The sequence below is a fragment of the Solanum lycopersicum genome, chromosome 11 (genome assembly GCF_036512215.1).
Source record: "Solanum lycopersicum chromosome 11, SLM_r2.1".
Classification (NCBI taxonomy): domain Eukaryota; kingdom Viridiplantae; phylum Streptophyta; class Magnoliopsida; order Solanales; family Solanaceae; genus Solanum; species Solanum lycopersicum.
In genome coordinates this window covers 5368690-5393128 of record NC_090810.1, presented here as the reverse complement: position 1 = coordinate 5393128, position 24439 = coordinate 5368690, and the positions used below count along the sequence as shown (strand labels likewise).

General features: G+C 28.6%; 2 protein-coding genes across 3 annotated transcripts; one reads left to right on the top strand and one right to left on the bottom strand.

Moving 5' to 3' along the window:
* Positions 1–8624: 8624 nt before the first annotated feature.
* Positions 8625–15501, top strand: LOC101246493 (transcription repressor KAN1). Of its 2 annotated transcripts, none has more exons than XM_004250183.5 (6): positions 8625–10023; positions 10290–10366; positions 11451–11496; positions 12084–12258; positions 14774–14873; positions 15059–15501. In XM_004250183.5, the coding sequence occupies exons 1-6, from the start codon at positions 9153–9155 to the stop codon at positions 15176–15178; spliced, it is 1389 nt and encodes a 462-aa protein (XP_004250231.2). In that variant the 5' UTR covers positions 8625–9152; the 3' UTR covers positions 15179–15501. The 2 variants fall into 2 exon arrangements, with proteins under 2 accessions (XP_004250231.2, XP_010312726.2); XM_010314424.4 differs by having other exon boundaries at positions 8664–10023; positions 12093–12258.
* A 2466-nt stretch (positions 15502–17967) lies between these two features.
* Positions 17968–23974, bottom strand: LOC101246202 (uncharacterized). The gene is made up of 3 exons (XM_069291147.1): positions 23534–23974; positions 19452–19689; positions 17968–18501 (listed from the first exon to the last, which is right to left on the bottom strand). Exons 1-3 carry the CDS (start codon positions 23864–23866, stop codon positions 18362–18364), a joined length of 711 nt encoding a protein of 236 aa, XP_069147248.1. The 5' UTR covers positions 23867–23974; the 3' UTR covers positions 17968–18361.
* Positions 23975–24439: the final 465 nt, after the last annotated feature.

The window sequence follows — 24439 nt, the reverse complement described above, 5'->3', positions numbered from 1 at the left end:
CAATTGGGGGTCTATGAGGATATTATTTTTTTATATATATACAAGCACTAAGCTTTTGCCTTTTCTTACATAGGCCTTTTGCCTTTGGCCAATATGTTTTTGTATATTTATTTTTTTAGGTTTTGCTCTATTTTCTAATATAGTTCAATTGATTCATCATGTAAATATGAAATGCCTTTTTCATGGTAATTATGATAGAGTTTAAAGTTTGATTATGTTTATTTTAATTCCTTCTTTTTATTTTATTTTATTTATTTTATATAGGTGACATGATTTGATGTTTCAATTTAACTAAAGTAAATCAAAAGCTTACTTTTTTCTTGTGTCAAATGTGCTTTTGCTACATTGACTTATATATTTTGTGCCTCATAGGAGGAGACCAATATATTGTAGACAAAGCCATTCACCTTTTAATTTTGTAAACATGTGAATGGAAAAATTTGACATATAATATCTGTTTTGAAGTAGGTTAATTTGAATTGTCGCCAAAAATTAAGTTTTATTTTAAAATTTTTGATTAAAAATAAAACATACACTTAATTAATTATCATGGTGTGTCATAACCTTTGGTGGTACTTGACATAGACAATTATTTGATAGAATATTATGGAGATATTAAATTTTCAAAAAAACAAATATTTTGGGATGTTGTGACCTAGGTATCTATATAAAAATAGCCAAACAAGAACAAAATTATCTCCACCAGGATTATTTCTGTGAAAAGGTATTCTCTATAATTTCATAATTGTACTTAGAATATTCTAGATTGAGATTGTAATAATTGACTAATTATTTCAAAACTTACCAATATTCATCTTATTTGAGGTTATGAAATTTCATTTTTTGTTTTCAAATTAAGGAGTATGGGAAATAAAAATATTCAAAAATATTAAATTCAGAAATGAAAATTGTTACATTTATTATATTATAGTCTTATAGGTTCACATCCTAGTAAGAGCTGCAAAGATCATCGACCTTTAGTCATCTATTTCGTTTATCTATTTTTCGATATCACAATTTATTTTCATACATTGTTTTTATCGATTTCTATAATAAAAAAAGTCGGTTAGAAAGTCTTTTGAATATTTGAATCTTACAAATTTGGTGTATTCTAATTTCTTCAAATTAATTATGATATAGGTTATTAGTATTTCTTTATATATGTTCGTTAATTAAGTATAAAACAGTTCATTACATTTGTTTTAAAATTTCTTATTTTAAGAGGCTTTTGCTGAGTTTTTCATAAATATCTCGATAAATTATGATTCTTAAAATCGAGGTTTTATTAAATTTTATGTGAATACGTGACTCAATAGCATGTAGCTGCATTTCTTTTTAGAATCTATCACATATCCGTTGTTAAATAGAATTAGTGATTAATTTTGCTAGTTAGCTATAAAATTTATTTTTATTGATTCATGATATTTTAGTGTAACTAGTCTATTATAATTTCCCAAATGTGACATAATGGAATACACTAAAAAAAATCAAGGTAAGTGCATGTATATCTTAATTCTCCTAAAATCAAAAAATAAAATTCCACACAACATTATTTGATGTAATGTGATTGACTTTAAGGAAAAGCAAAAAGGGTATTTTCTTCTAACTTTATTTGATTTCAAGTCCCTTTCACTTTTTTGTTTGTTGTTTTAATTTGTTGATTATCACAAGTTTTAAGTTTCACATTTTTTTATCAATATTTGTTTCATAATAATTCAGAATTGTCCTTTTTGAAGCATTTTGACATTTTCAATTTTGAGATTTCACCATCATTTCTTAGGAATATCCATGGTGTAACCTTGAGGAAATAGTACAATATTCATTAATGGGGCCCTAAGGTGGGGGATTAGTACCCTTCTTAGACCAACAATAATTTTTTTTGGAGGGGTACGAGCGGGTGAAAAGATGATAAAGATCTTAATATATTTTTAGTCGATCGATAAAGTTTTACTTTTTACTCGTCTAATATAATATAGTTTGGAGTTATTGTTGGTATATATTCAATATATTCAATGTATAGTAAGTGTACATTGCACAAGATAACGAAAAGGTCTACATGTACATTTTTTCTTTTTTAAATTTAACTTGTGATATTACACCGATTATGATATTGTATTGACTAAACTTTATAACTTATATACAAAAGAAATAATTATATTTTTGGTCCCTCAATTATTGTGAACTTTTTATTTTGATCCTTATAATGTATGAATAAGAACATTGAATCATTAATTAACTAAAATATGTGTTTTTGGCCCTTTGTAAATGGAATATTTAATATTTAGAATATTATCAAAGCTATATTACCCAAAACCAATTAGAATTATTTAGAAGGCTTAGCACTTAAAATATCATTATAGTTTGTGAAGATTCATAGTCAAAGAAACAAAAAGTGCACATCTAAAATAATTGCAGATTAAATATACCTAATAAGACATTACAAGGACCAAAATCAGAATTTATCAATAATCGAGAGACTAAAAGGGTTAATTCTTTTTAAGAAAATAAAGCTTTGCTAGGGTGCTTCTAATTCCAAATTTATGGCATGAGAAGTCAATTAAAAATTGAGATATTTTCTATTAAAGATGATTTCGTTTTTAAGATTATAAACTCGTAGCAAATTTACGAGTAAATTTTTTTTTACTGTTCCATCATTCCCCTTATGATGCTTGTAATCATTTTAAGAATTCATAAATAAAATTTTGTGTCATTAAACTATTGATCAATCTTCTTTATAGTGAATATTGAGCTTAATTTTATTAGTCAGAATGTACATTAAATATGAGCAACTATTTATCGTATTTGAGACTATTTAGAATAATGAGCGGTATTTTTTTATTTAAATTTATGTTGTAAAGTTAATAGAGAAAAATGAAATGTATATATTAGTAATAAGTGAATCATATTGAAGAAAACTTTTATAAATTAGATGGGCAGAAAATTAGGTTTTTCTTAAATATTTTAAATGGTACCTAACTTATGTCTTCATTGAAAGGGAAATAGTTTTAAGATGTTATAAAAAGTGCCAATAACAACAAACTTTTATATTACGGTTCAACTCGTGATCTCTTAATAGTTGAATTATTCGCTTAATGAAGTATATCATATTATGCGTATGATTTAAGAATATTTACGTCAAACGATACCAATTTATTTATAACAAAATAGCTAATGTCATTTTCATTTCGACTTCTTTTTCTATTTTTTTCTTATTCCAAATATAAAGCAAAAGAATTTTAATTTCTTTAAACTTTTCCAATTACGTGCCACCATCAACTTTTGTTATAAAAGAAATGTCTAATCATAATCCCCTTTCAAAGCTTAACCCTTTTTCAAGCTATAATATAATGCTTACAAAGGGAGATATGAAAAATCGAAATACATCTTTTTTGGTTTTTCATATTATGATATGTTTCGCATAATGTAAGGTCTATTTAAGGAGTAAACGCTCCTTATATACTTTTTTCTTTTATACTTTTACTTCGGAATATTCGAACACGAAATCTCTAATCAAAGATGAAAGAAATTCTATCTATTATATCTTATCACAGTCCTTAACCGACAAATTAAAATAAAGTTAATTGAAAGATCATAGAAGTCCACTAATTTACATTATATATATCATTACTATAAGAAAATTTTATACTATCTAATTTTCTTTATTTATCGTAATAGGTAATATTTTTTATTTGTAAAAGATATATCTATAAATATTTTCTGATGACTTGATGATATTTTTTCTTTTCTTACGATGATGTATAAAACTTAAACTCGTATTATTGTAAAAAGTTTATTTCCTCTTAGAGGAGTTCTAACAAGTGATTTGGTCACCCATGAATAAAGCTCTAAAAGGCAAGTAGTTACATAAAAATATGGTGGTATCTTTACCTATACCTATTTTTAAGTTAGATGGACTTTTAAAATCAACATTTATGTGATGGCATATAAATGTGTAATGTAATGACTACTCAATGTGCAATTGTGCATGTGTAATTTCTTTTAAGAATTGAGCTCCTTCCTCTAAAAATAAAAATAAAAATCAAACAAGTTTACGAGCTATATGTCACGATTCAAAATTGAAGGATCGTACCAAATACATAAAAGATGTAAAATTTATAAAATAAATTCTCCAATCGTCGTATTAGAAAAAAAATAAGGAGTTTATAAAACTACTTTTTACACATACATATTCTAAGTATAGAATAAATCCAACCCAACACAATTAATAATGTTACAAGCATTCTTCTATGTAATTAATGACTAATACAAGTACCTTTTTAACTTATCAGCTAATTTATCCCAATTTGGGACCAAATATATATAGATAGGCACCAAGGAGTGGTCTAATAATGAGGTCTCAAATTTAAATTTTGATATTGATAAAAATGTTATTAGGTGATATCTTTCTAAATGTTTTAGCTTTGATAAACAAAATAATCTGATATCTAGATGAATATATATTTGTGAAAATTAATGATTAAGATATGTGTAAAATAATCAAATATCACGATTATTGTTATTATTAAAATAAACTATAGTAAATTTTGTAACATGTTAGCTTAGGTAAGTTGTTAATCTGCCAATATCTCGAACTTCACCTAATCCTTCCAAAAACATATGTCAATTATGAACCTCAATAATTAGATTACTTGTTTTTTTTTTCTCTTTCTATGTGATATAAGTCACATGAAAAATAAAAGAGGGTAATGTTAATTGATCAAAAAATTTGATTAGAAAATTTAAAAATTTATAATAATTTTTTAATTTTAAAATTCACTAATTTTATTTTTATTTTTTAGTTAAAAAATATTAAAATTAAAATGATAAAAACATTTTAAAAAATAAAATAATATAAATAAAATATTATTCTGATTAAATTCTGATTATATTTTCTGGCGAAAAGGATTTTCCAATATACAATTAATGAAAAAGAAAAGAAAACTTTATTTCTTATGGACCCCAAAGTTGAATTAATTGCACACAAAAATCCAGCTTCATTGTAGTAAGATCTTAGTCATTAAAATAACTTTTTATTTATTTATTTGGTTAAAATGATCCTACCATTCCCTGCTCTTGTCGGGAGAAAATAAATAAAAAAAAGACATGGGCGTAAATAAGAATAATATAAAAAAGAAAATTCAAAAATAATAAAATTAATTTTACACAATATGCATTTAATTAATCAAAATCTCAAAATAAATATCAGAAGTTGGTGAGAACTTTTAAAAATAGAACTTGTTAATCAATGGGTGAAGAAATTACCAACTATATCTTTAACTCGAATTATAAAATCTACATTAATTGAAAAATTAATCAAATATATATTTTTTCAACTCCATTTCTTTTTGCCCCATGAGAATTATGGTTGATAGGAAATAATTATTATTTATTAATTGGACTTCCTTTTCTTTTTCACTTTCATTTTCCCAAAAAAAAGTTTTATATTTTTTATTGGGACCCATTAATTATCAAATGGTTGTAATTGATAGGGAATGAGCATATTTTTGTATGGTATATAGAATTATAATCAAATAATATTTTTAAAACTATATGAAAGTATCATAAGGTATTCCATATATCCTCTATGTTACATTCTTATCAATCTATGCCCATTAAAATGTATAAGGATAAGGGAAAAAAATTATATATTGATTTTTTTCGAAAATAAAAATATAATTCGAGTTGAAAATAATATATTTTGTTAAATTTATAGAACTCACTTTAGATTTGTCTAGTTCAAAGTGTACACGTCAGTAATTTTTAAGACTTGGTAATTTGTTTTCAAAATTATCAATAGAGTATTTTTTTTTCCAAATCTGTCTATTTTTTGAAAAATATTGGAAACCTAAAAATGTAAACAAAAACAATATAATGCATAGAGAGAGCAAAATGACCATATCTGTATAGCATTTAATGCTCCAGCCAAACACCACCTATGGACTTGTGTCATTTAGTGTAGACATTGGAGAGGGTGTCAAATAAATAAATAAAAAAATTATAAAATAAATAAATAATTTTTATAAAATATGACCACAAAGATGTTTGCAATTTCTAGACCATAGTTTTGTTAATCTCTAGTAAAAGCATTAAAAGTGCTAGAGAAGTTACTTCCCAATATGCTTTCAAAATCAAATAATAAATGAAATGAATAAATAAATAAGAAGAGTACAATAAAAAAAAAATTAATTCAAACCCCTTTGATTTAGCCTTGGTTTTTGAAAATCTCAACACTTAGATGGTAGCTTGTCTGAAATTAAAGTCAGAATTTAAATTTTATAATTTCTAAACTCGCAAAGCACTCATAGGTCGATCTCTTAGGTATTGATTTTCCTATTATAAGTCGTCTAATTAAAATTGTTAAATTCTTATAAACTCGTATTTCATAATCTAGCTCCACCTTAGAGGTTTCGTCCATTAATGAAATAAATGAGATTTTTGTAAGACTCTTAATAAGAGGTCTTAGATGGCAACATAGACAAGATTTTCACCTAAGCATTCTATCATCTTATATAGATTATCTTTACTTGTTAAAGAGCACTTACCTTATTAATGTGTCAGCAAGTGTAAATTCAATTAGTTAGATCAATAAGTATCGAATATCAATTTTCAAAAAAAAGAAGAAGTGAAATTAGCTATACATTTCGTCTCTAATTTGCTCATAGTTAAAACAAATACATTGATAAATAAGATCAGCGATAGATTTTGTTATCTAATATACAATTTATCTGTCGTTAAATTCTGTTATTTTTTAATAGTTAGAAAATGAGTTTAGGGGTGGGGGAGTGGATATTATTCATATTTTTGATGGTCCATATATATATATATATATATATGTGTATATCATATGAAGGAAGATATAATAAAATGGGAAGATGCCAGACAGTTGTTGAAAGATTAGAAGGGAATATTTGGGAGTATGAAAGGGGAATTAGAAGGTAATGTGTGTGTTTTTATTTAGGTTTATCCCCATTTATGCCTACTACCAAACAAACACCCCTTTTTTCCTCTCTTTAAGTCAATGCCTCTTTTGTACTTTTATGTTCATTACATATGTATTCGTGTACATATTAAATACTTACTTCATTATACTATACCTATATAACATTGGTATAATTTCATAATCTGAGACCCGGAGATAATACATTATATGCAGATCGTACCTTTAGCTAGCAATCTTATAGGCAAAGTTTGAAAAAAGAACTTCATTATTTATATAGTGTAATAATGTAAATGCTACACTTCAACTGTAACAAGTATCGGGAATTTAACTTATATAACAAACAAGTAAGTGTAAGATATATGACCTCAACCCTCTAACCCACACCTTGTTTCAAGTTGACAAAGTTGAGGCGAATCTAACATAAAGATAAAGTCGAAGTCAGAATTTGAACTTTATGAGTTTTAAATTTTATGATAATTTGAATTCTGAATTTAGTTATTGTACATATTTATCGATCTCTTAATACAAACATAAATTTTTAGACTAAAATTATTGAGTTCGACTAATTTTATACATATCTTTTCAACTTTACCCCTAAATCAAGATTTACAAATTTTTACGACTAAAAATTAATATATACATAAATGATTGAGTTCACAATCAAATATCGAGTGATATTCGCCACTATTTCAAGAATGGGTAAAAAAAATACTGAAAAGTAAAAGTAAAAACCAAGTAGAAAGCTCCAGATTACATTATCTTGAATACATTTGTCTTTACATGTTATTATTATAAAAATAATATTATAATTAAATTACTGAATAAAAAATAAAATAAAAAACTATATAATATGAAAGAGAAAATGAAAACAGAAAAGACAAGAAGTCGAAGCGTAGAGAGTGGGGGGAAAAGAATCACCAGGGGATTTTAAACCAGTTATCTGCTGGAAAAGAAAATCAATCAAAAAAGTCATTATTTATCTTTTTTTGGATTCTAATTAATTAAAAAAAATTATTTATCTAAATATTTATTAATCTATTTTTTTTAAATGTAGATTAAAGTGATGTATACTCACGATATAACATATTTTTATATTGTAAACTTATGTGGTTATTATTTTACTTTATAAGTTATTATATGTGTTTGTGTATAAAAATTTAAGTCTTTCTACTTAAGTATCCTATTGTAGTTTAATTATGTTGAATTAGATAATATTTTATTTATTTCAATTTAAGTGTGTTTTATTTTTGTCATGTAAATAGAAAGTAAGGAGTTCAAAATGTGAAAATAATCTCACGGTAAGTACAGTTCTTTCTCCGATCTTCCACATAGCTAGTGTTTAGTGTATTGAGCAACTTCTTTTATTTTGCTTTTTATTTTAATCTATTTAAAAAGAATGTTTTTTTTCTATATTTGGTAACTATTCAATTCTACTAGACATATTTAAGCTAATAAAATTTTGAGATACTTTGACATTAAACATATCTTTAACTTAAACTAACGAAATTTTAAAAAATCTCTTTTTTCTTCTTAAATATCGTGTCTCTCGTCAAACTAAGACAGTTAAATTAAAACAAAAGAAGCAAAAATCTTTAGATTATATATTATTTACACTTATTATTATTATTATTATTGTCATTTTATTTAACATCTTCTTTCTTTTGTTTTGTATTTTCTACAATTTGACAATAGAAAAGAGAGAGAAAATTAAGAAAATAGCCTCACCTTATTCTAGTGTCATTTTCCAAGATATACTCCCAAGGAATTTTTAACACTATTACTCCCAAATTCCCCCCTTCTTCTTCTCTTCTTCTTCTTTTTTTCTTTTTCAATTTCATCCATTACCTTTTCTTCAATTCTTTTTTGCTTTTTATTAAAAAAAAATATTCCTTTTTTATTTTAAATTTTCCTTCACATCACTTCTTCTTGTTCATAATCTTAACATATCCACTATTAAAAGAAAATAAAAGAACTTTTTTTTTCTTCCCAAAATCAAACTTGAAGTTTGTCCATCTTTTTCTTTCTTGTGTTTTTGTGCAACTTTTTGCTCTATTCTCTAGGCATATTATTATCATAAATTTGGGGTTTTTGGTGTTTTGATGTTAAAGTTAAAGCAACAACCAACACAACAACAATAAAGAGGAAAAAGTTTAGAAATCTTGTTGTTATTGTTTTAGATTTTTTTTTTTTTAAAAAAATAAAATCCATAAAGATGCCCTTAGAAGGGGTTTTCATTGAAACCCCATCTTCATCTACAAAGCAAATTCCTGATCTTTCTCTCAATATTAGCCCTCCAACTAGTTTAGACCTTTCCGGTCGCCGATGTGTTACTGAAGTGAGTGAAAATCACGAGAGATTATTACCAGAGTTCAGTAAGACAGGAAATTGTCTTACTGAACTCTCGTTAGCTCATCCCACTAACATTACCACCACTACTACCACAACCATCGCCAACACCAACACCGTCATCAATGATGACACGACAACTAGAAGGGGTTTTTTAGACCACTTACCAAGAAACCCTTATTACAACAATCATCATTATCAGCATCAGTACCAACACCAACACCAGAGTCAAAATTATAGTCATTTGGTTCAACCAATGAACCAAATAAATCATGGGGTTTCATCTTTAGATGTATCTGACGGTTTACGCCCTATCAAGGGTATCCCCGTGTACAATCACAACCGTTCATTTCCTTTTTTGGCAACAAATATAGACAAGGAGAAAGATCCAAAGATGTGTTTTTACCCATCATCATCTCCTCCTCCTCCTTCTTCTCCTTCTCCTTCTTCGCCTTCGCCTTATTTTAATAATAGGTTTAATGGGATATCATCCTCGTCTTATCATCACGTGCCACATCATCATCCTCTTCAATATCATCATCATCATCATAGTCAATATGGTCATTTAATACATAATTCTCATCATGAAAATATTGCAAATTCTCATAGTTTGATGAGATCAAGATTTTTACCTAAACTCCCAGCTAAAAGAAGTATGAGAGCACCAAGAATGAGATGGACTAGTACACTTCATGCTAGATTTGTTCATGCTGTGGAGCTACTTGGTGGACATGAAAGTAAGTTATAATTTAATCAGAGTCGGATTCAAAAATTTAATATTGACCGATTCAACATTTTTATATTTTTTCGTATAGGGACTACATTCGCGTCTATAGTCGAGTTTCAATTGTTTGTAATTTGAGTTAATCTTAAAATACTGAGCTCAGACGAATCTATATGTTAGTTATTTATTTTTATTTTGTGCGTTTTTGGGGGTTTATTTGAAGTGTGGGAAATGATGAAAAATGTCTAATCTTAATTTTTTTTTTCTTGATTTTTGTAGGGGCAACACCAAAATCAGTGTTGGAGCTAATGGATGTGAAAGATCTTACTCTAGCTCATGTCAAAAGCCATTTACAGGTACTTAATTTATTCAACGAATAAATTATGTAAATTTTATATCCAAAAATCAAATAGTATTACGTAAATTGAAACGAAGCGAGTAATTTTTATTTTTCTGTGTCAAAGGTCCCTAGCTCAGGATGAATTCCTCCGGCACAGTAGCCAATGAAAATACAGTGAATGACTGAGTGAATGAATTAAAGAAACAAGTCTGATCTTTCTGATACTATCAGACATAAGAAAAAAATAATTAAATATACTTTGGGGTAAAAATTAGGGGGGTGGGGGTGTTGTACTAGGGGTTATGTGTACTAGACAAAAGTAAGTCATCATTATTCAATAATACAAAATGCCTCGTGATTAATGACACAATTCCAAGAAAGAAGCATTTTGACTCTAAGAAAATTAAAAAAAACCCAAAAAACTAGTAGTTGTAATTAGAGCACTGATAAAGTTATTTTCATATAATTTCTAAGTTGAATATGACCTTCTTGAGGTGTAGTCCTTCTCTAATGTGTAAATGTGGATACTATTTCAGTAGAAGAGGAGTCTCGTTGTTAGAGTAGTGATGCCGTTATTTTCATGTAATTGATTATAAGTTAGATATGACTGGCTAAGTTACATTTTTTGAGGTGTGGTCCTTCTCCGATCGAGTTTTATGTGTAAATGTGAATATTTTGTGTACTGAATTGTTCTAACATTATTTCACAAGAAGGAGAGTCTCGTAATTGGAGCAATGATAATGTTATTTTTGTGTAACCACTTATAAGTTTGATATGCCTGACTGCGTCATACTTCTTGAGTTGTGGTCCTTCTCCGATTGATCTTATGTAAATGTGAACACCTCTTGTACCAAATTGTTTCACAAGAAGGAGAGTCTTGTAGTTGGACTAATAGTAAAGTTATTTGTGTGTAACTATTTATAAGTCAAATACAACTCCCATATTACTTCTTAAGATGTGGTCCTATTTCGATTATGAATGTTTTACGTATTGAATTGTTCTAATATTATTTCACGAGAGTTAAATGTAAAATTTTTATTTTCTTGAAATATTTTGTCTTTTAACATTTGAAAATAATATTCATTCCTTTCCCAATGCAGATGTATCGCACTGTTAAAACCACTGACAAACCCGCAGTATCCTCTGGTAAGTTTCTTCCTTTTAAGTTTTTTTTTTACTTTTCTTCCCTTTTTTTCTTCATAAATAATAATAATAATAATAATAATGTTTTAGTAGACTCATTTTACACACTAAGATGTCTATAATATGTATGATTTTTCATCTATTTGACTATTTCATGTTCAGGCATGTAAGTTATTATATTCTATGAATGAGAAAATAGATGATAGACGTAAAAATATGATTAATAAAGTACTACACTCATTCTTTCTTGTATTTTGATTTAAACGATAAGATACAATTTATAATTTTGATAATTCTTTTATTTTCGAAAAAGAAACAAGGTGCAGCAAAATGTATATGATTAGGATATAAAGAAACAAGGTGCATCCATATATGAAATTCTTTTTTTATTAGAAAATAAATGAGATACAAGAAACTATCTTTGATTGATATTGAGATCTACATGTATATTTTAACCTATTATAACATGTAATTAGTTAGATGATATATTTTTAAAGTAGTAAATTACATTCTTTTAAGAACAACGATTCTTTATAGTTATCTTTTATACGATCTAATGATATAATTTTCACATTGTTATTTTCTTGAAGGACAATCAGATGGATCAGGAGAAGATGATCTCACAACAATAGGGAGCACCGGTGGCGGTGACCGGGCAGGTCTAGGCCGGTTTATGGATCAGAGAGGAGGATCCGATGGGTCGTTACAACCCGAACCCGATTACCCGTCTACTGCAACCAATACTCTTTGGAGTAACTCTTCAAGGTACATTCACATACATAAAATTGTTCTCATATATATACATTTCGATCTTTATCTAGAAGTTTTTGATTTGAGCCCGAAGGTTGACCTTTTAACCCTTTTATATAGTTGGTTTTTTTTCTTTCCATAGTATGTTTTTACGATATGGATTTAAATTAGTCAGATCAGTGAGATCTTCCCCTAGTGATGCTTCAACGATGTGAATTCCAAATTAGTCAGACTGATAACTTGAATTTTCATTGGATATGTCCCATTGGAAATTGGATAGTCGATACAGGATTTTTGATGAAAAGTCTATCAAAGATAATTTTTTTACTGATAGATATATTACGTAAGCTAATGTTATATACATAGTTATCTTTGTTAGAAAATATCTTATTTTTAATATAAAACACTTTAACATGATAAATTTTATCAGTTCTCGATATGAATATCGAATACGAAATGAAAAATAGAATGAGTAATATGTAGGGTAGGACTTTTGGAGTAATGATGAAGTAATGAGTTACATTGATAAAGGAAGATAAGTTTCTTTTTTCTTTTGCATGAATCTTATAAATATATATATATGCAAAACCCACGTCCATCATTTTTTTCTAAAGAATAAAAAGACTTCTTGTGGCAGCTTTTGCTTTTGTTATGTTTCATTTTCCCTCTTTTTCAACTTTCAAACTCCTTTAATTTATTCCAATTCTAATCGCATATTTTGTATTTCATCTGTTTTAATTTATGTGACACAATTTAATTTGATATTTTATGTTTTAAATAAAAAGTTATGTAATTTGTGGTCTTAGATAAATTTAAAATGTTACATAATTTATGATATTAATTAGAGTACTATCTATTTTCTTTATTTTGCCTTAAAGATTTAACTTATATATAGTAATATTATAAAAAATATTTATATTATTATGTCATTTTATGATATTAAGTAACATTATATGAAAAAATGAAATTTATAATCTTCAAAATGAGTAGGCAGAGATGATTTGATAGTAGAAGTGAAACTATGGATTTTTAGTTATCAATTATTATATTCTAGAAAAGATAGTTAATCGTAAAATATCTGAGTTTGTAATTTTTTTTTATTTTGACATCAAGTCAATGTTATAATAATAATTAGTTTTATAGTCGTTATTCATAAACGTTTGTTAATTTCTTAACAAAAGCTATTATAATTTTTTTTTTACACCATTAGCATACATTACAGAGAGAGAAGACAGTACTCAATTGGTAATTTAATTAGGATTTTGATAAGAAAGCAAAGATTATATTACTGTGCACTTTTTTCTTTTCTTTTCTTTATTCTTTTGCTTTTGTTGATTTTTAGAGTTTCTTTTTATTTTTATTTTTTATTAAAGAGTAATAAACTAACTTTTTTTTTCTTTTTAGCTTTATTGTTATTCTCTTCACGAGGCAAATAAGTCCAAGAAAATAAAGACAAATATATTGACTTAAGTGCTTTGCTTTTCTCAAAGAAATATTTATTTAATTTTGTGGACGTGTGTTTGTCTTCTTTTTTTTTTGTTTTTTTTTTACATTTTACTAAAAGTAGAAAAAAATCATATCTTATTATGATCGAGTTACTAATACAAAAACATTTGAAATTAGCTGTGAATTTTGTCAATAATAACTTTGTAGCTATCATAATTTTAGAACAATGCAAGGCTAATCTATTACTATACAAGATAAGCGATGAATTTTCTGTTTAGCTATAAAATTTCTCGATCGATGATTTTTGCTATTTTTATTATGGAAATAACTTAGGGGTAAAATATAATCCCCACAAAATAAACATTGGATACCATATCTGCAGATTTTTTAAAAGAGGATTTTGTACATTTTTTAAAAAAATGAGTAGTTGGAAGAAGGGACTTTTATTTGTCCTATAGGTTGAAAAAGTTTTACTTTGACCAGTCTACAATAATTTTACATATATAAAGAAAGAAAGTTCAACATATTGATAAGCACTTCAATTTTAAACGTTCGGAAGTTTTGAAGTAACAATAAAATTGTATTTGTATAATTTATAAGTCATAGATTCGCTCGGTGGAAGTAATTATTGGTATTTGTATTAGGATAAGTTATTTGTGATACCTTTTGAGTGTAGCCTTTTCTCAAATCTTACGTATATACGAGATATTTTGTATATTGAAGTGTCTTTTTAATTTCTTTATGCTCATAATTGTATAGATGGTCAATCTGGTAGATTTTCAATTTCATCATAAGATGGTAAAGATTAGTATTGACTTTGTATTTACTCTATACCCCAAATATTAGTAACAATGCACTCCATTGTTTCCCACAAACTTTAGGTTAATTCGAACCTAATAATTTTGGCTCAGACTTTATGTGTATGTTAAAATATCTACTAAATAAATATAAATATTATTCAACTCTTGGATCTGCCTTTCTAGAGCCTTAGGTATATTATCCACGCTTCAGTTGTTCAAACTTGGACATACGAGGTAATCGAGAGGTGTTAGAGTGTCTCACATTGATTGAAATATTTTTGCAGTAGTAGAGAAGGATGGTTGCAAGCTAACTCCAATGATGCAAATGTCCTTATGAGATCACATAGTTTTCCATCTCAACAAAGATCAAGTCACCAAATAGAGGTATTTAATTTTTCCCACAAACTTTTCTTTTATTAATTGACAAACGTTTTGTCGAACATATTATCTGTCTTTCAAGATTTTTGGACAGACATTTTAATTGTCCTAAATGTAAGAGTAATAGTCAATACTATCAATATTTATCTTTCGTAAACGTCTCACTTAATTATCATTGCATTATATTGCAGGAATGTAATTCATCAAAGCCAAAAAGCTATAATATAGGTTCCAATTTGGATCATCAAAAAAATCCAAGCTTGGAATTCACATTAGGAAGACCAGATTGGATTGAAAAGGATCATGAATGAAGAAAAAATACGACTTGTTCGAGTCAAAGCATGTGCATCTGCTATTAAGACGGACAAAACTAAATCGTTGAAATTATAACTTTAGTTAATTAATTTGGTCTTGATTTAGTAGATCATTATTTATTTTTTTATTTTTTTTTGTAATTTTGTAATGGGAGAGAAGGCATTATGAATATGAAAATATTAAGAGGTTATATATAAAAGAAAGCCAAAAAAAAAAAAAGAGAGAGAGAGAGAGAAAAAAAAAAGTGATGTATTATTGAATTTTTCTTTAGGTTTCTTATGCATATTTTATCCAAAGTGGTTAACATATGTTTTTTTTTAAATACATGATCGAGTTAGGTTGGTATTTTCCAAAAGAAAAAAGGTATTTTTTTATAACTTCTTATATATATATATATATATATATATATATATATATATATATTATCAATGTAGTTTAATGTTATAATTGTGATATATCATTACATTATACACAATTACGAGCTACTTAATGTCGTGACAAATACAAGATGATTTGTTAATGACCACGATATTAATGGATCAAAAGAAAACTAATATAACTTTATTTTGGTTGGTATTGTTAATCTTTGGTTTTTTGATATTTTGGAAAGAGTTTGATATTTTGCGCGATAACTTTTCTAATGTAGTTTTAACGTTTTGTTTGATATATTATTACCATGTTTATGTCCAATTACACTAAAATTAAGCAAGTTTTGCTCGATGTTAAACTTTTTTGTTTATGAGCTTTAGTCGAAGATCTATAAGAGATAAATTTGGGTCTTTTTTCGTACATTTCACACTAAAATTATTTAATGTCATAACAAATACGAGACGATTTATTATAATGACCAGGATATTAACGGATCAAAAGTAACATATAAAAACTCAGATTTTTCATATATTTTTTTTGAAAAAATAACTCAAAAATTGCGATGGTAAAAATATATATTTTTTTAATATTATAAATTATTCTCTCTTTATTTTCCTTTTTTGGATAATTTCAGGACCACATTGAAAATGAAAAGAACTCCTTTTTCAAGTAAATTTGTTATTTTTGGACTAAATATGTATGAATATGAAACTCTTGAATTTGAAACGAGCTTGATATACACTTTTAGTATAGTTTGGGGTCTAAAATTGATAATTTTAGAAAAATTTCTGACTCACTTTTTGACTATTTTGGAATAGTCAAAAGGGACCACATTTTGACTCAATATAAAGGTCAAACATTAGTCCTTTAAATTAATACTCCTTTTTGACCTAAATTTCAATATGTACTTTTAAATTCATTAATTTTTTAAATTTCTTTTAGTTGTCTATTTTTCTTTTTTTACGGAAAAGAGTTTAAAATACCCTCAAATTATTGGAAATGGTACAAAATTACCCTACGTCCACCTATTGGCTCCAAAATACTCTTCTCACCCACCTATTGGGTCCAAAATACCCTTGTCATCCACCTTTTGGTTCAAAAATTGACCACTTATTTAACGGTTTTATATTTAAACTATTTAACTATTTTTTTAAATATATGGCGCTCAACTATTTGTTATAATTTTAACTTATTAGTATAATTTATAAATCACTACTACTCATCCATTACTAATTAAATCCTCCAAATTAATAAATCACTCATATTATTAATGCAACAACAGATTAGCTACTACCAATTGAGTGGTTTTAAAAATTTGAGATGAAAATATCTATAGAAGTAAATTATCATACATTCAAATATCTAAATAATAATTACCGATAAATTTAAAAGTCTGACTATGTTCATCTTAATTATTCTTACGTCTCAATTATGTGATGTTACTTCACAGGTAACTTTTTTTCAAAATAATATATTAAAAATTTTAAAACAAATCATAAATATTTATAAAATTATATTTTAAAAAAGTGCATGAATTAATTCGGGATGTATTACTTCTTTACTTTTAATCATAAATTTCAATCTTGAAAGAGAATCAAATTGAAAGTGTCCTCCTAAATAAGTGGCTCAACATAAATTTAATTGGGGCTTCGATTCGGACTCGAATAATTTTAGATGTCATTTTCATTAATCTATAATTTTATCGTGTTTTAGTAGTGTTTATAACGATTTTGATATTATAGTTGGATTATTAATTGGGTGGGATTCAGTTAGTAATGGGTGGGTAGTGAGTTGATTTATAAATAATACAAATAAATTAAATTATAACCAATAGTTGAGCATCAAGTATTTTAAAAATATTTAAATAGTTTAAATTTAAAATTATTAAATAAGTGGTCAATTTTGAACTCAAAGGTGGATGACAAGGGTATTTTGGAGCGAATAAGTGGATGGAAAGGGCATTTTGAAGCCAATAGGTGGATGAAAGGTAATTTTATACCATTTTCAATACTTCAAAGATATTTTAGACCCTTTTCCGTTTTTTTATGTGTATCTTTTTTTACATTTCATACCAATTAAGTTAAGACAATAAAATTATAGAAGAGAGTTTTCTTGTGAGGTGAAAAGATTTTTAGAATTTTATAGATTTATATTTCTGATTCTTTAAGGTTATAAGGCATATGAATTCAATGTTTTTTTCTAATACTTATATAAAATTTAGATTAAAATTATTTAATTTGAATGAACCGGTAATGAATGAGTATCATTTGTTGGTTGATTCGGGTGATTCTCTTTGGGAGCCCCTCTTTTTCAAGAAAATGATACGAAAATCCACCATTCATATTATACTGATCGTGAAACAACACGAGTAACAGGATGTTAGAGGATTGAAATTCGAATTGACAACACAAAAAAATTAACATAAAAGATTCTTCTATATTGGAAAAGTAATATAATTTCAACCATCATTACACAAATTCAACAAACAGGAAATTACATTCTCATTCAACATATTCAAAAACACATACTACTAATACTTACTAACTGGCAATAACATCTATTTTCTCAAGAACACAATCTACAAGCCAGTTTCCAACCACAACAAAAGGCCCCATGGAACTTAGCTCACTAGTCTCCGCGCATACGGATGATGCACGACGAGCTTAAATACCAACGATATATTTATATATCATCACGAAAGGCGTTAAAGCACGAAAGCCTAAATACATATTGGTAGTTGGTACTATTCATCATTCAAGACTTATTCATAGAAGTGGCCTTCTCATTTTCTTGATTGTAAGCATGGTTCATCATGCGTCATGGTTTGGTCGCACATATCTGGGGGAAGAGTACGCGGATAGTGCTGATCCTGTCGCGTTCAATGAACGTTTGGCAAGACTTGCACTTTTCTTTGTTGCTAGCCATATAGTCCAGAAGAACCCAATCCAACCTGAAGCACAAGTAACACGAGATAAGACACACAGAGATGTAACAACGTAGAGAAAGCAACACACTTAGTGTTCTCCAGCGTCACTAGATAACACATTTATGAGGGCGGACAGTACACGTTAAGTGAACTCCAAAAGCAAGGACAAGTACATAAGAAAACAGAGAACATCAAATTTCCACTAGTTTGCCCGACAAAAAATGAGCTATTCTCGATCGAATGACATGGCTGAACATGGCACCCCTGCAAAACCAAAGTTTTCTAGAACTTCATGTTTACATTAATCCATTGAACACTGTCTCATTTTTTTTTTTTAATTTCTAAACAACTATCGTTTGTGAATGTAGGTAGTGTCGGGGATATACTGTGGCTAGAAAGTCATTTCGTTTTGCATTTTATTCAACGAGACCGAAAACATAACAATGATGTGTTATATGGCACTCGCTACCTTAGTCTTAAGTCTGAACCTTCACTTCTGAACCTATACGTTTAAGGTAAAGAATAGAGATAATGGTAAAAACACACCTAAAGTATCATGTTTTTGCGAGCTTCCAACCTGAATGAAGATGGTATCTCATGTAGGAAAAGTGAACAACTAATAGTTGACGTGTGGTTTGATAAATAGTGGATGACTATCAAGTAGGAAACTCGCAAAAAACGTGATACTTCAGGTATGTTCTTGACCATTAATATATGGTCTTATGGAACTTAGTATTTCCTTAACTTCTCTTACGTTATCCTTTTCTAGCTGGGCACCGTGAGAGGTAACAATCTGGAATATGGGTGTAAATGACGTGGTACAAAAGTATGATGTATAAGCAACGAGTAAATTCATACTCGCTGAAGACAAACTCTCATGTATGGGAAAACATAAGATATACGAAAGCAAAACACGTGAAAAACAAAAGGAAGGTGCTTTAACTGAAGCAGAAAACGAACTCCCTTCTGTATACCTGTAGCCACAATCACAGCAAAAATTGCTACAATTGTCGTAGTGGAAACGACAAATACAGCAACTGATAGAGCCCCAATATAAATTGCAGTTAGGCAGCCAAAGAAAAGAGCCAAGAATCCTCCTGCAGCTGCTAACGACATGAGAAGAGAGATAATAATGGCGTTGACAGTTGCCGCGACTAAGAAGACCATAAAGACTAGCAATCCTGTCAAAGCAAGAAGAGCAATTGTCCCCACCTACATAAATAATTAGCAGTTGAAGAAACAGTTTAGTCTCACAAACTTAAAAGTTCAGGAAGAAAAATAACCTTGATCAATATTCATAATAAAACAGCTAGCAAAAGGAGGCTGAGCAGAAAAAAGTCTATGAATGTTTGACCCTGTAGTTTAGAGACATAACAAGAGACTCAGACTTCAAGTTCTTCAAAGCACAGCTTTAACGATGAACCAATTGAAAAGTTGCTAACTTATAAACGTAAAAGAAATGACTTCAAAATTGAGTTAGAATCTATTCACTTACTCGACACCGTTAGAACAAGGATTCATTGCATACTTGTACTCAGTTCATAAGGGTGCAAAACACCCTAAACATACTCATTTTTTTCACGTAACCGATAAATGATTTTCTAAAATTTGTGCCTAAAAAGAAGCTACTGGAATGACATTAAGTATTAACTGAAACAAGGCAAGGAGAGATTTTTGGGTTCTTGGTACACACTCCCTTCTCATTCTCCTTGGTTTTCATCTTCATATAATGTAAAATGTCTAACATGGGTAGAAAAGATAGCAGTATCACTTGCTTTATTATAATACTTTGTTTCATTTGACAATAAATCTCATAGGGGATGCCAAGTTTAACATGTAAAAGCTTCGGCAGAAAACAGAAAGCTCACACATGCATTAAAAGAAAATACAGTACAATACACTTTGAGTCGGTTTTAAATCAAATGATATCCAGCTAGGTCCATAGTTCTGGAACGCCTACTATACAAATCAACGATTCAGCTCTTCTTTTCAATTCCCATGGAAATGACTACTCTTATTAAAGGATGCTATCTAGCCAATGCATAGATCTTGTCATATCCCAAAACAAAGAAAACTTTCAAATTTTAGTTGATGCAACTGGTTCTTAATGGGTGATTACGAAAGAGGATGGACTCCCTTCAAATTTTACTTAATGCAATTGACCCAAGGTGTGAAGTGGGAGATGGGGTTCCATGAACTTGGATTTGTATAAATATAATACTAATGTCTTGACTAGTTACATCTTATTTTTTTATAACAAAAAAAAAGGTCATAACTAGTCAAGACATTAATAAGCATTCGACTTCTCTCTGCAGTTCACTGAATGTGTATCCTCCTCCCCCCCCCCCCCCCCCCAAACCCAACTTTTAATAAGTATGTGCATTCCGCTTTATCTAAATGACTAAGTTCAACAATAATAAACAAACACACAGAATTGCACATTATCAACATGTTCGACAAAATTATCCAGAGAATGGAACACGAAAAAAGATTAGGACATGCGCAGAGGAACTCCTATAAACTAACAACAACAACAACATGCATAGTGTAATCCCAAAAGGGTAGTATGTATGCAAACCTTACCCCTACCTTTTGGTGAAGAAAGGCTGTTTCCCAATAGATCCTCAGCTCAAAGGAAACAACTCCTATAGGGTAGTTTGAATGATTATCCTTATGCCGACGAACATAGTTATGAGTTATGACTCATTTCTGTATTTGAATTCAAAGGAAACGTCACATTTAAATTTAAAAAAGTAAAAAATATAGTTCCCACCGTAAACATTGTAATGTGTTGAGCCGGCATAAGAGTAGGTCATCTTTTAGTAAAAGTTCTTTAATTCCCAGTATTCACCAAAATTTGTAACCAAGATCCCTAATATCCACAATTCTTGCCATGCTATATTCAAAGAGACAAAGTGAAAAGCCTTTCAGAGCATTCGCTGTCTCGACAGACAGTCTAAGAAACCCAATACAGCTTACAATAAAAACTTTCCACGTTTCTCTTCTGCTTCATGAACAGGTCCTTAAGTGGTTTGGTCCTACTAGTATTCAAAGAAAACTAATGGCTTTCATATGCTACCTTGGCATGATACAAAGTAGATTAAATATAAATCAGATGAGACAAGTTAAATGTTAGAAGGAAAGAGAAAGGGTATTCTCTGAAATGAAATACACGGAAATAGGAGTTAAGGTCTCTAATCCTGTGTTCCACGATTGCATATTTAGAATGGCCAGAAACCCGAGAAGGATTTTCTATTGTTGAGTGTGGATACGGTAGGAGAATGTTAATGAAGGCTGCGATATCTATAGGGTCAGTCCAGGAGCAATATGCTTAGAATGAAAAAGAGATGAAAATGATGTAGAATAATGGTCCATTATTATTACTTCCGCTTACCACTTGACAGAGCAAGCCATGTCCTAACATCCTTTATTTTGGTGTAAAATTGAGATCTCTAAGAAAATTTAACAATAGAGTCAGCCCAGTGCACTAAGCTCCCACAATGTGCGGGGTCCGGGAAGGGCCAGACCACAAGGGTCTACTATATGCAGCCTTACCCTACAGTTCTGCATGAGGCTGACTGTTTCCACAGCACGAACTCATGCTCTCCTGATCATATGGAAAACTCTACCAGTTATAAACGCCATTGCGCCTATACCTTTCCAGGTGCAGTTAGTAGTCCCCAAGTTATTCCAGCAGTTCGATTGGAGTTGGATCAAAGGGAATGCATGTCGAATCAGCTACTTCTAAAACTACCAAGAAAATGATTATAAACATTATACCTTTTGTCAAAAGAAATCACCAGACGAACGGTCTCCTATGAAATTTGTACCTTCTTGTTTCCCTCTAATTATAGTTTGAGGTCTCTAATGCCTTTATAACTATAAATCCACGAACTACATCGAAAACTAGAAAATAAGCCAATCAGAAGAACCCCATATCAAATCAACTCCCAAAAATTGAAGCTCTGGTATAATGAACTAAACCTTTTACATATTCATTACCCCAAAAACAAAACAAACTGGAGAAACAAAAAGGAGAGCATGGAGAGGGCTCCCTCAGCTAGTCTATTTGTTTTTTTTTCCAGTCAGTCTAACTAAAAAACTTGGATACAATAACTTAAAATCCATAGACTATTTACAAACTAGCAAAATAAGCCAATTAGAGCAAATCCCAGATCAAATTTACTCTCAAAAACTGAATCTTCAATATAAGTATCCCAAAACAAACTGCAATTGAATTACAGAAACAACATGCAGTGCATGCAAGGGGCTCATTCAGTTAGTCTATTTGTTTTTTCTTGTCATCAGTCCAGTTACAAAGCGTAAATATACAATAATTTAAAATCCATAAACACCTTGATAATTAATAAAATAAGCCAACACCGCATCAAATTAACACCCAAAAATTGGATATTTGATATAAAATCATCCCAAACATACAGAAATTTAACTTACAGAAAGAACAAAGAGAGCATGCAGAGTCTATTTTCTTTTTTGATCAGCTAATAGCAAAACTAGCAAAATAGGCCAATCAGAGCAAACCCTAGATCAAATTTACTCACAAAAACTGAATCTTTAACATAATCATAACAAACTAAAGGTATATATCAGTAAAATAAGACAATCAAAGCCAACCCTACATCAAATTGACACTCAAAAACTGAATCCTTAACATAACCATAACCAACCTAAATGGAAATATCAGTAAAATAAGCCAATCAATGCCAACCCCACATCAAATTAACACTCAAAATTGAATCTTTAACAAAATTATCTCAAAACAACATGGAAATACTAGCAAAACAAGCCAACCCCACATCAAATTAACTCTCAAAAATTGAATCTTTAACAAAATTATCTCAAAAACAACATGGAAATCTAGCAAAACAAGCCAAACCCACATCAAATTAACTCTCAAAAATTGAATCTTTAACAAAATTATCTCAAAACAACATGGAGATACTAGCAAAACAAGCCAACCCCACATCAAATTAACACTCAAAAATTGAATGTTTAACACAAAATCATCTCAAAACAAAACATAAACTAAACTTACAGAAGCAACAAGAAGGGCACGTAGAGGGCTTCCTTTACGAGTCCAATTGTATACATGATGAGCAGTATTTTTTGAAGCTTGATGAAGCAAAGGAACATTCTCAGAAACACACCCTTTAATCCTCTGAGTTAATTGACCATTATTATTACTATCAGAAGAAAAAATTGCTGACACAAAACGATTGAAAATATCAACAAGAGTAACCCCTTCTTCTTCTTCTTTTTCTTGATTCACCCCTTTTGATGATTTCTTGAAATTTGTTGAATCTATAGTTTCACCATCATCAAATTTCTCTTGAAATTCTCCATTAGACTTTTCAGTAGTGTTTGCCATGGCTTAAGGGATTGAATATCTCAAAAACTGTACAAAACTCACTTGGTCATCATTATTATATATATATATATATATATATATATATATATATATATATATATATATATATATATATATATATATATATATATATATATATATATATATATATATAAAGAGTGTATTTGGATCTTGATTAAAGGTACAATTTTGTCCTAATTTTGATGGTTAAGATTTAAGAAAGTTGTGTTTTTTATCCTATTTTACATCATGGTAGGTATTTGAAGAGGTGTAGATTAGAGATAATGATTTAATTTATTATTACTACTTATAATGAAAATTATTATTGCAATATTAGTTTGATGGTGATGAAAGTTTTTTTTTGAAAATCAATAAACTTAAATTCTTGATAGGCGTAGACAATTAAATTGTGCGAAATTTTCACTTTTTCGTATTTATATTTATCTAAAAGTGAATTTATGATATTATTTTTCGCATAGAAATTTTTGTGACTTTAAATTATTTTATTAAAGAATAAAATGAATATTTGAAAATAGAAGTGTGATTATATATATAAAAATATATCATATAAAA

Coding starts and splice junctions, on each gene's coding strand:
- LOC101246493 (XM_004250183.5), top strand. CDS start 9,153: ATGCCCTTAGAAGGGGTTTTCATTGAAACCCCATCTTCATCTACAAAG. Junction 10,024..10,289: donor GCTACTTGGTGGACATGAAA/GTAAGTTATAAT, acceptor TGATTTTTGTAG/GGGCAACACCAAAATCAGTG. Junction 12,259..14,773: donor CTTTGGAGTAACTCTTCAAG/GTACATTCACAT, acceptor ATATTTTTGCAG/TAGTAGAGAAGGATGGTTGC.
- LOC101246202 (XM_069291147.1), bottom strand. CDS start 23,866: ATGGCAAACACTACTGAAAAGTCTAATGGAGAATTTCAAGAGAAATTT. Junction 19,690..23,533: donor GTGCCCTTCTTGTTGCTTCT/GTAAGTTTAGTT, acceptor TTATTTATGTAG/GTGGGGACAATTGCTCTTCT. Junction 18,502..19,451: donor TGCTGTGATTGTGGCTACAG/GTATACAGAAGG, acceptor CTTGTGCTTCAG/GTTGGATTGGGTTCTTCTGG.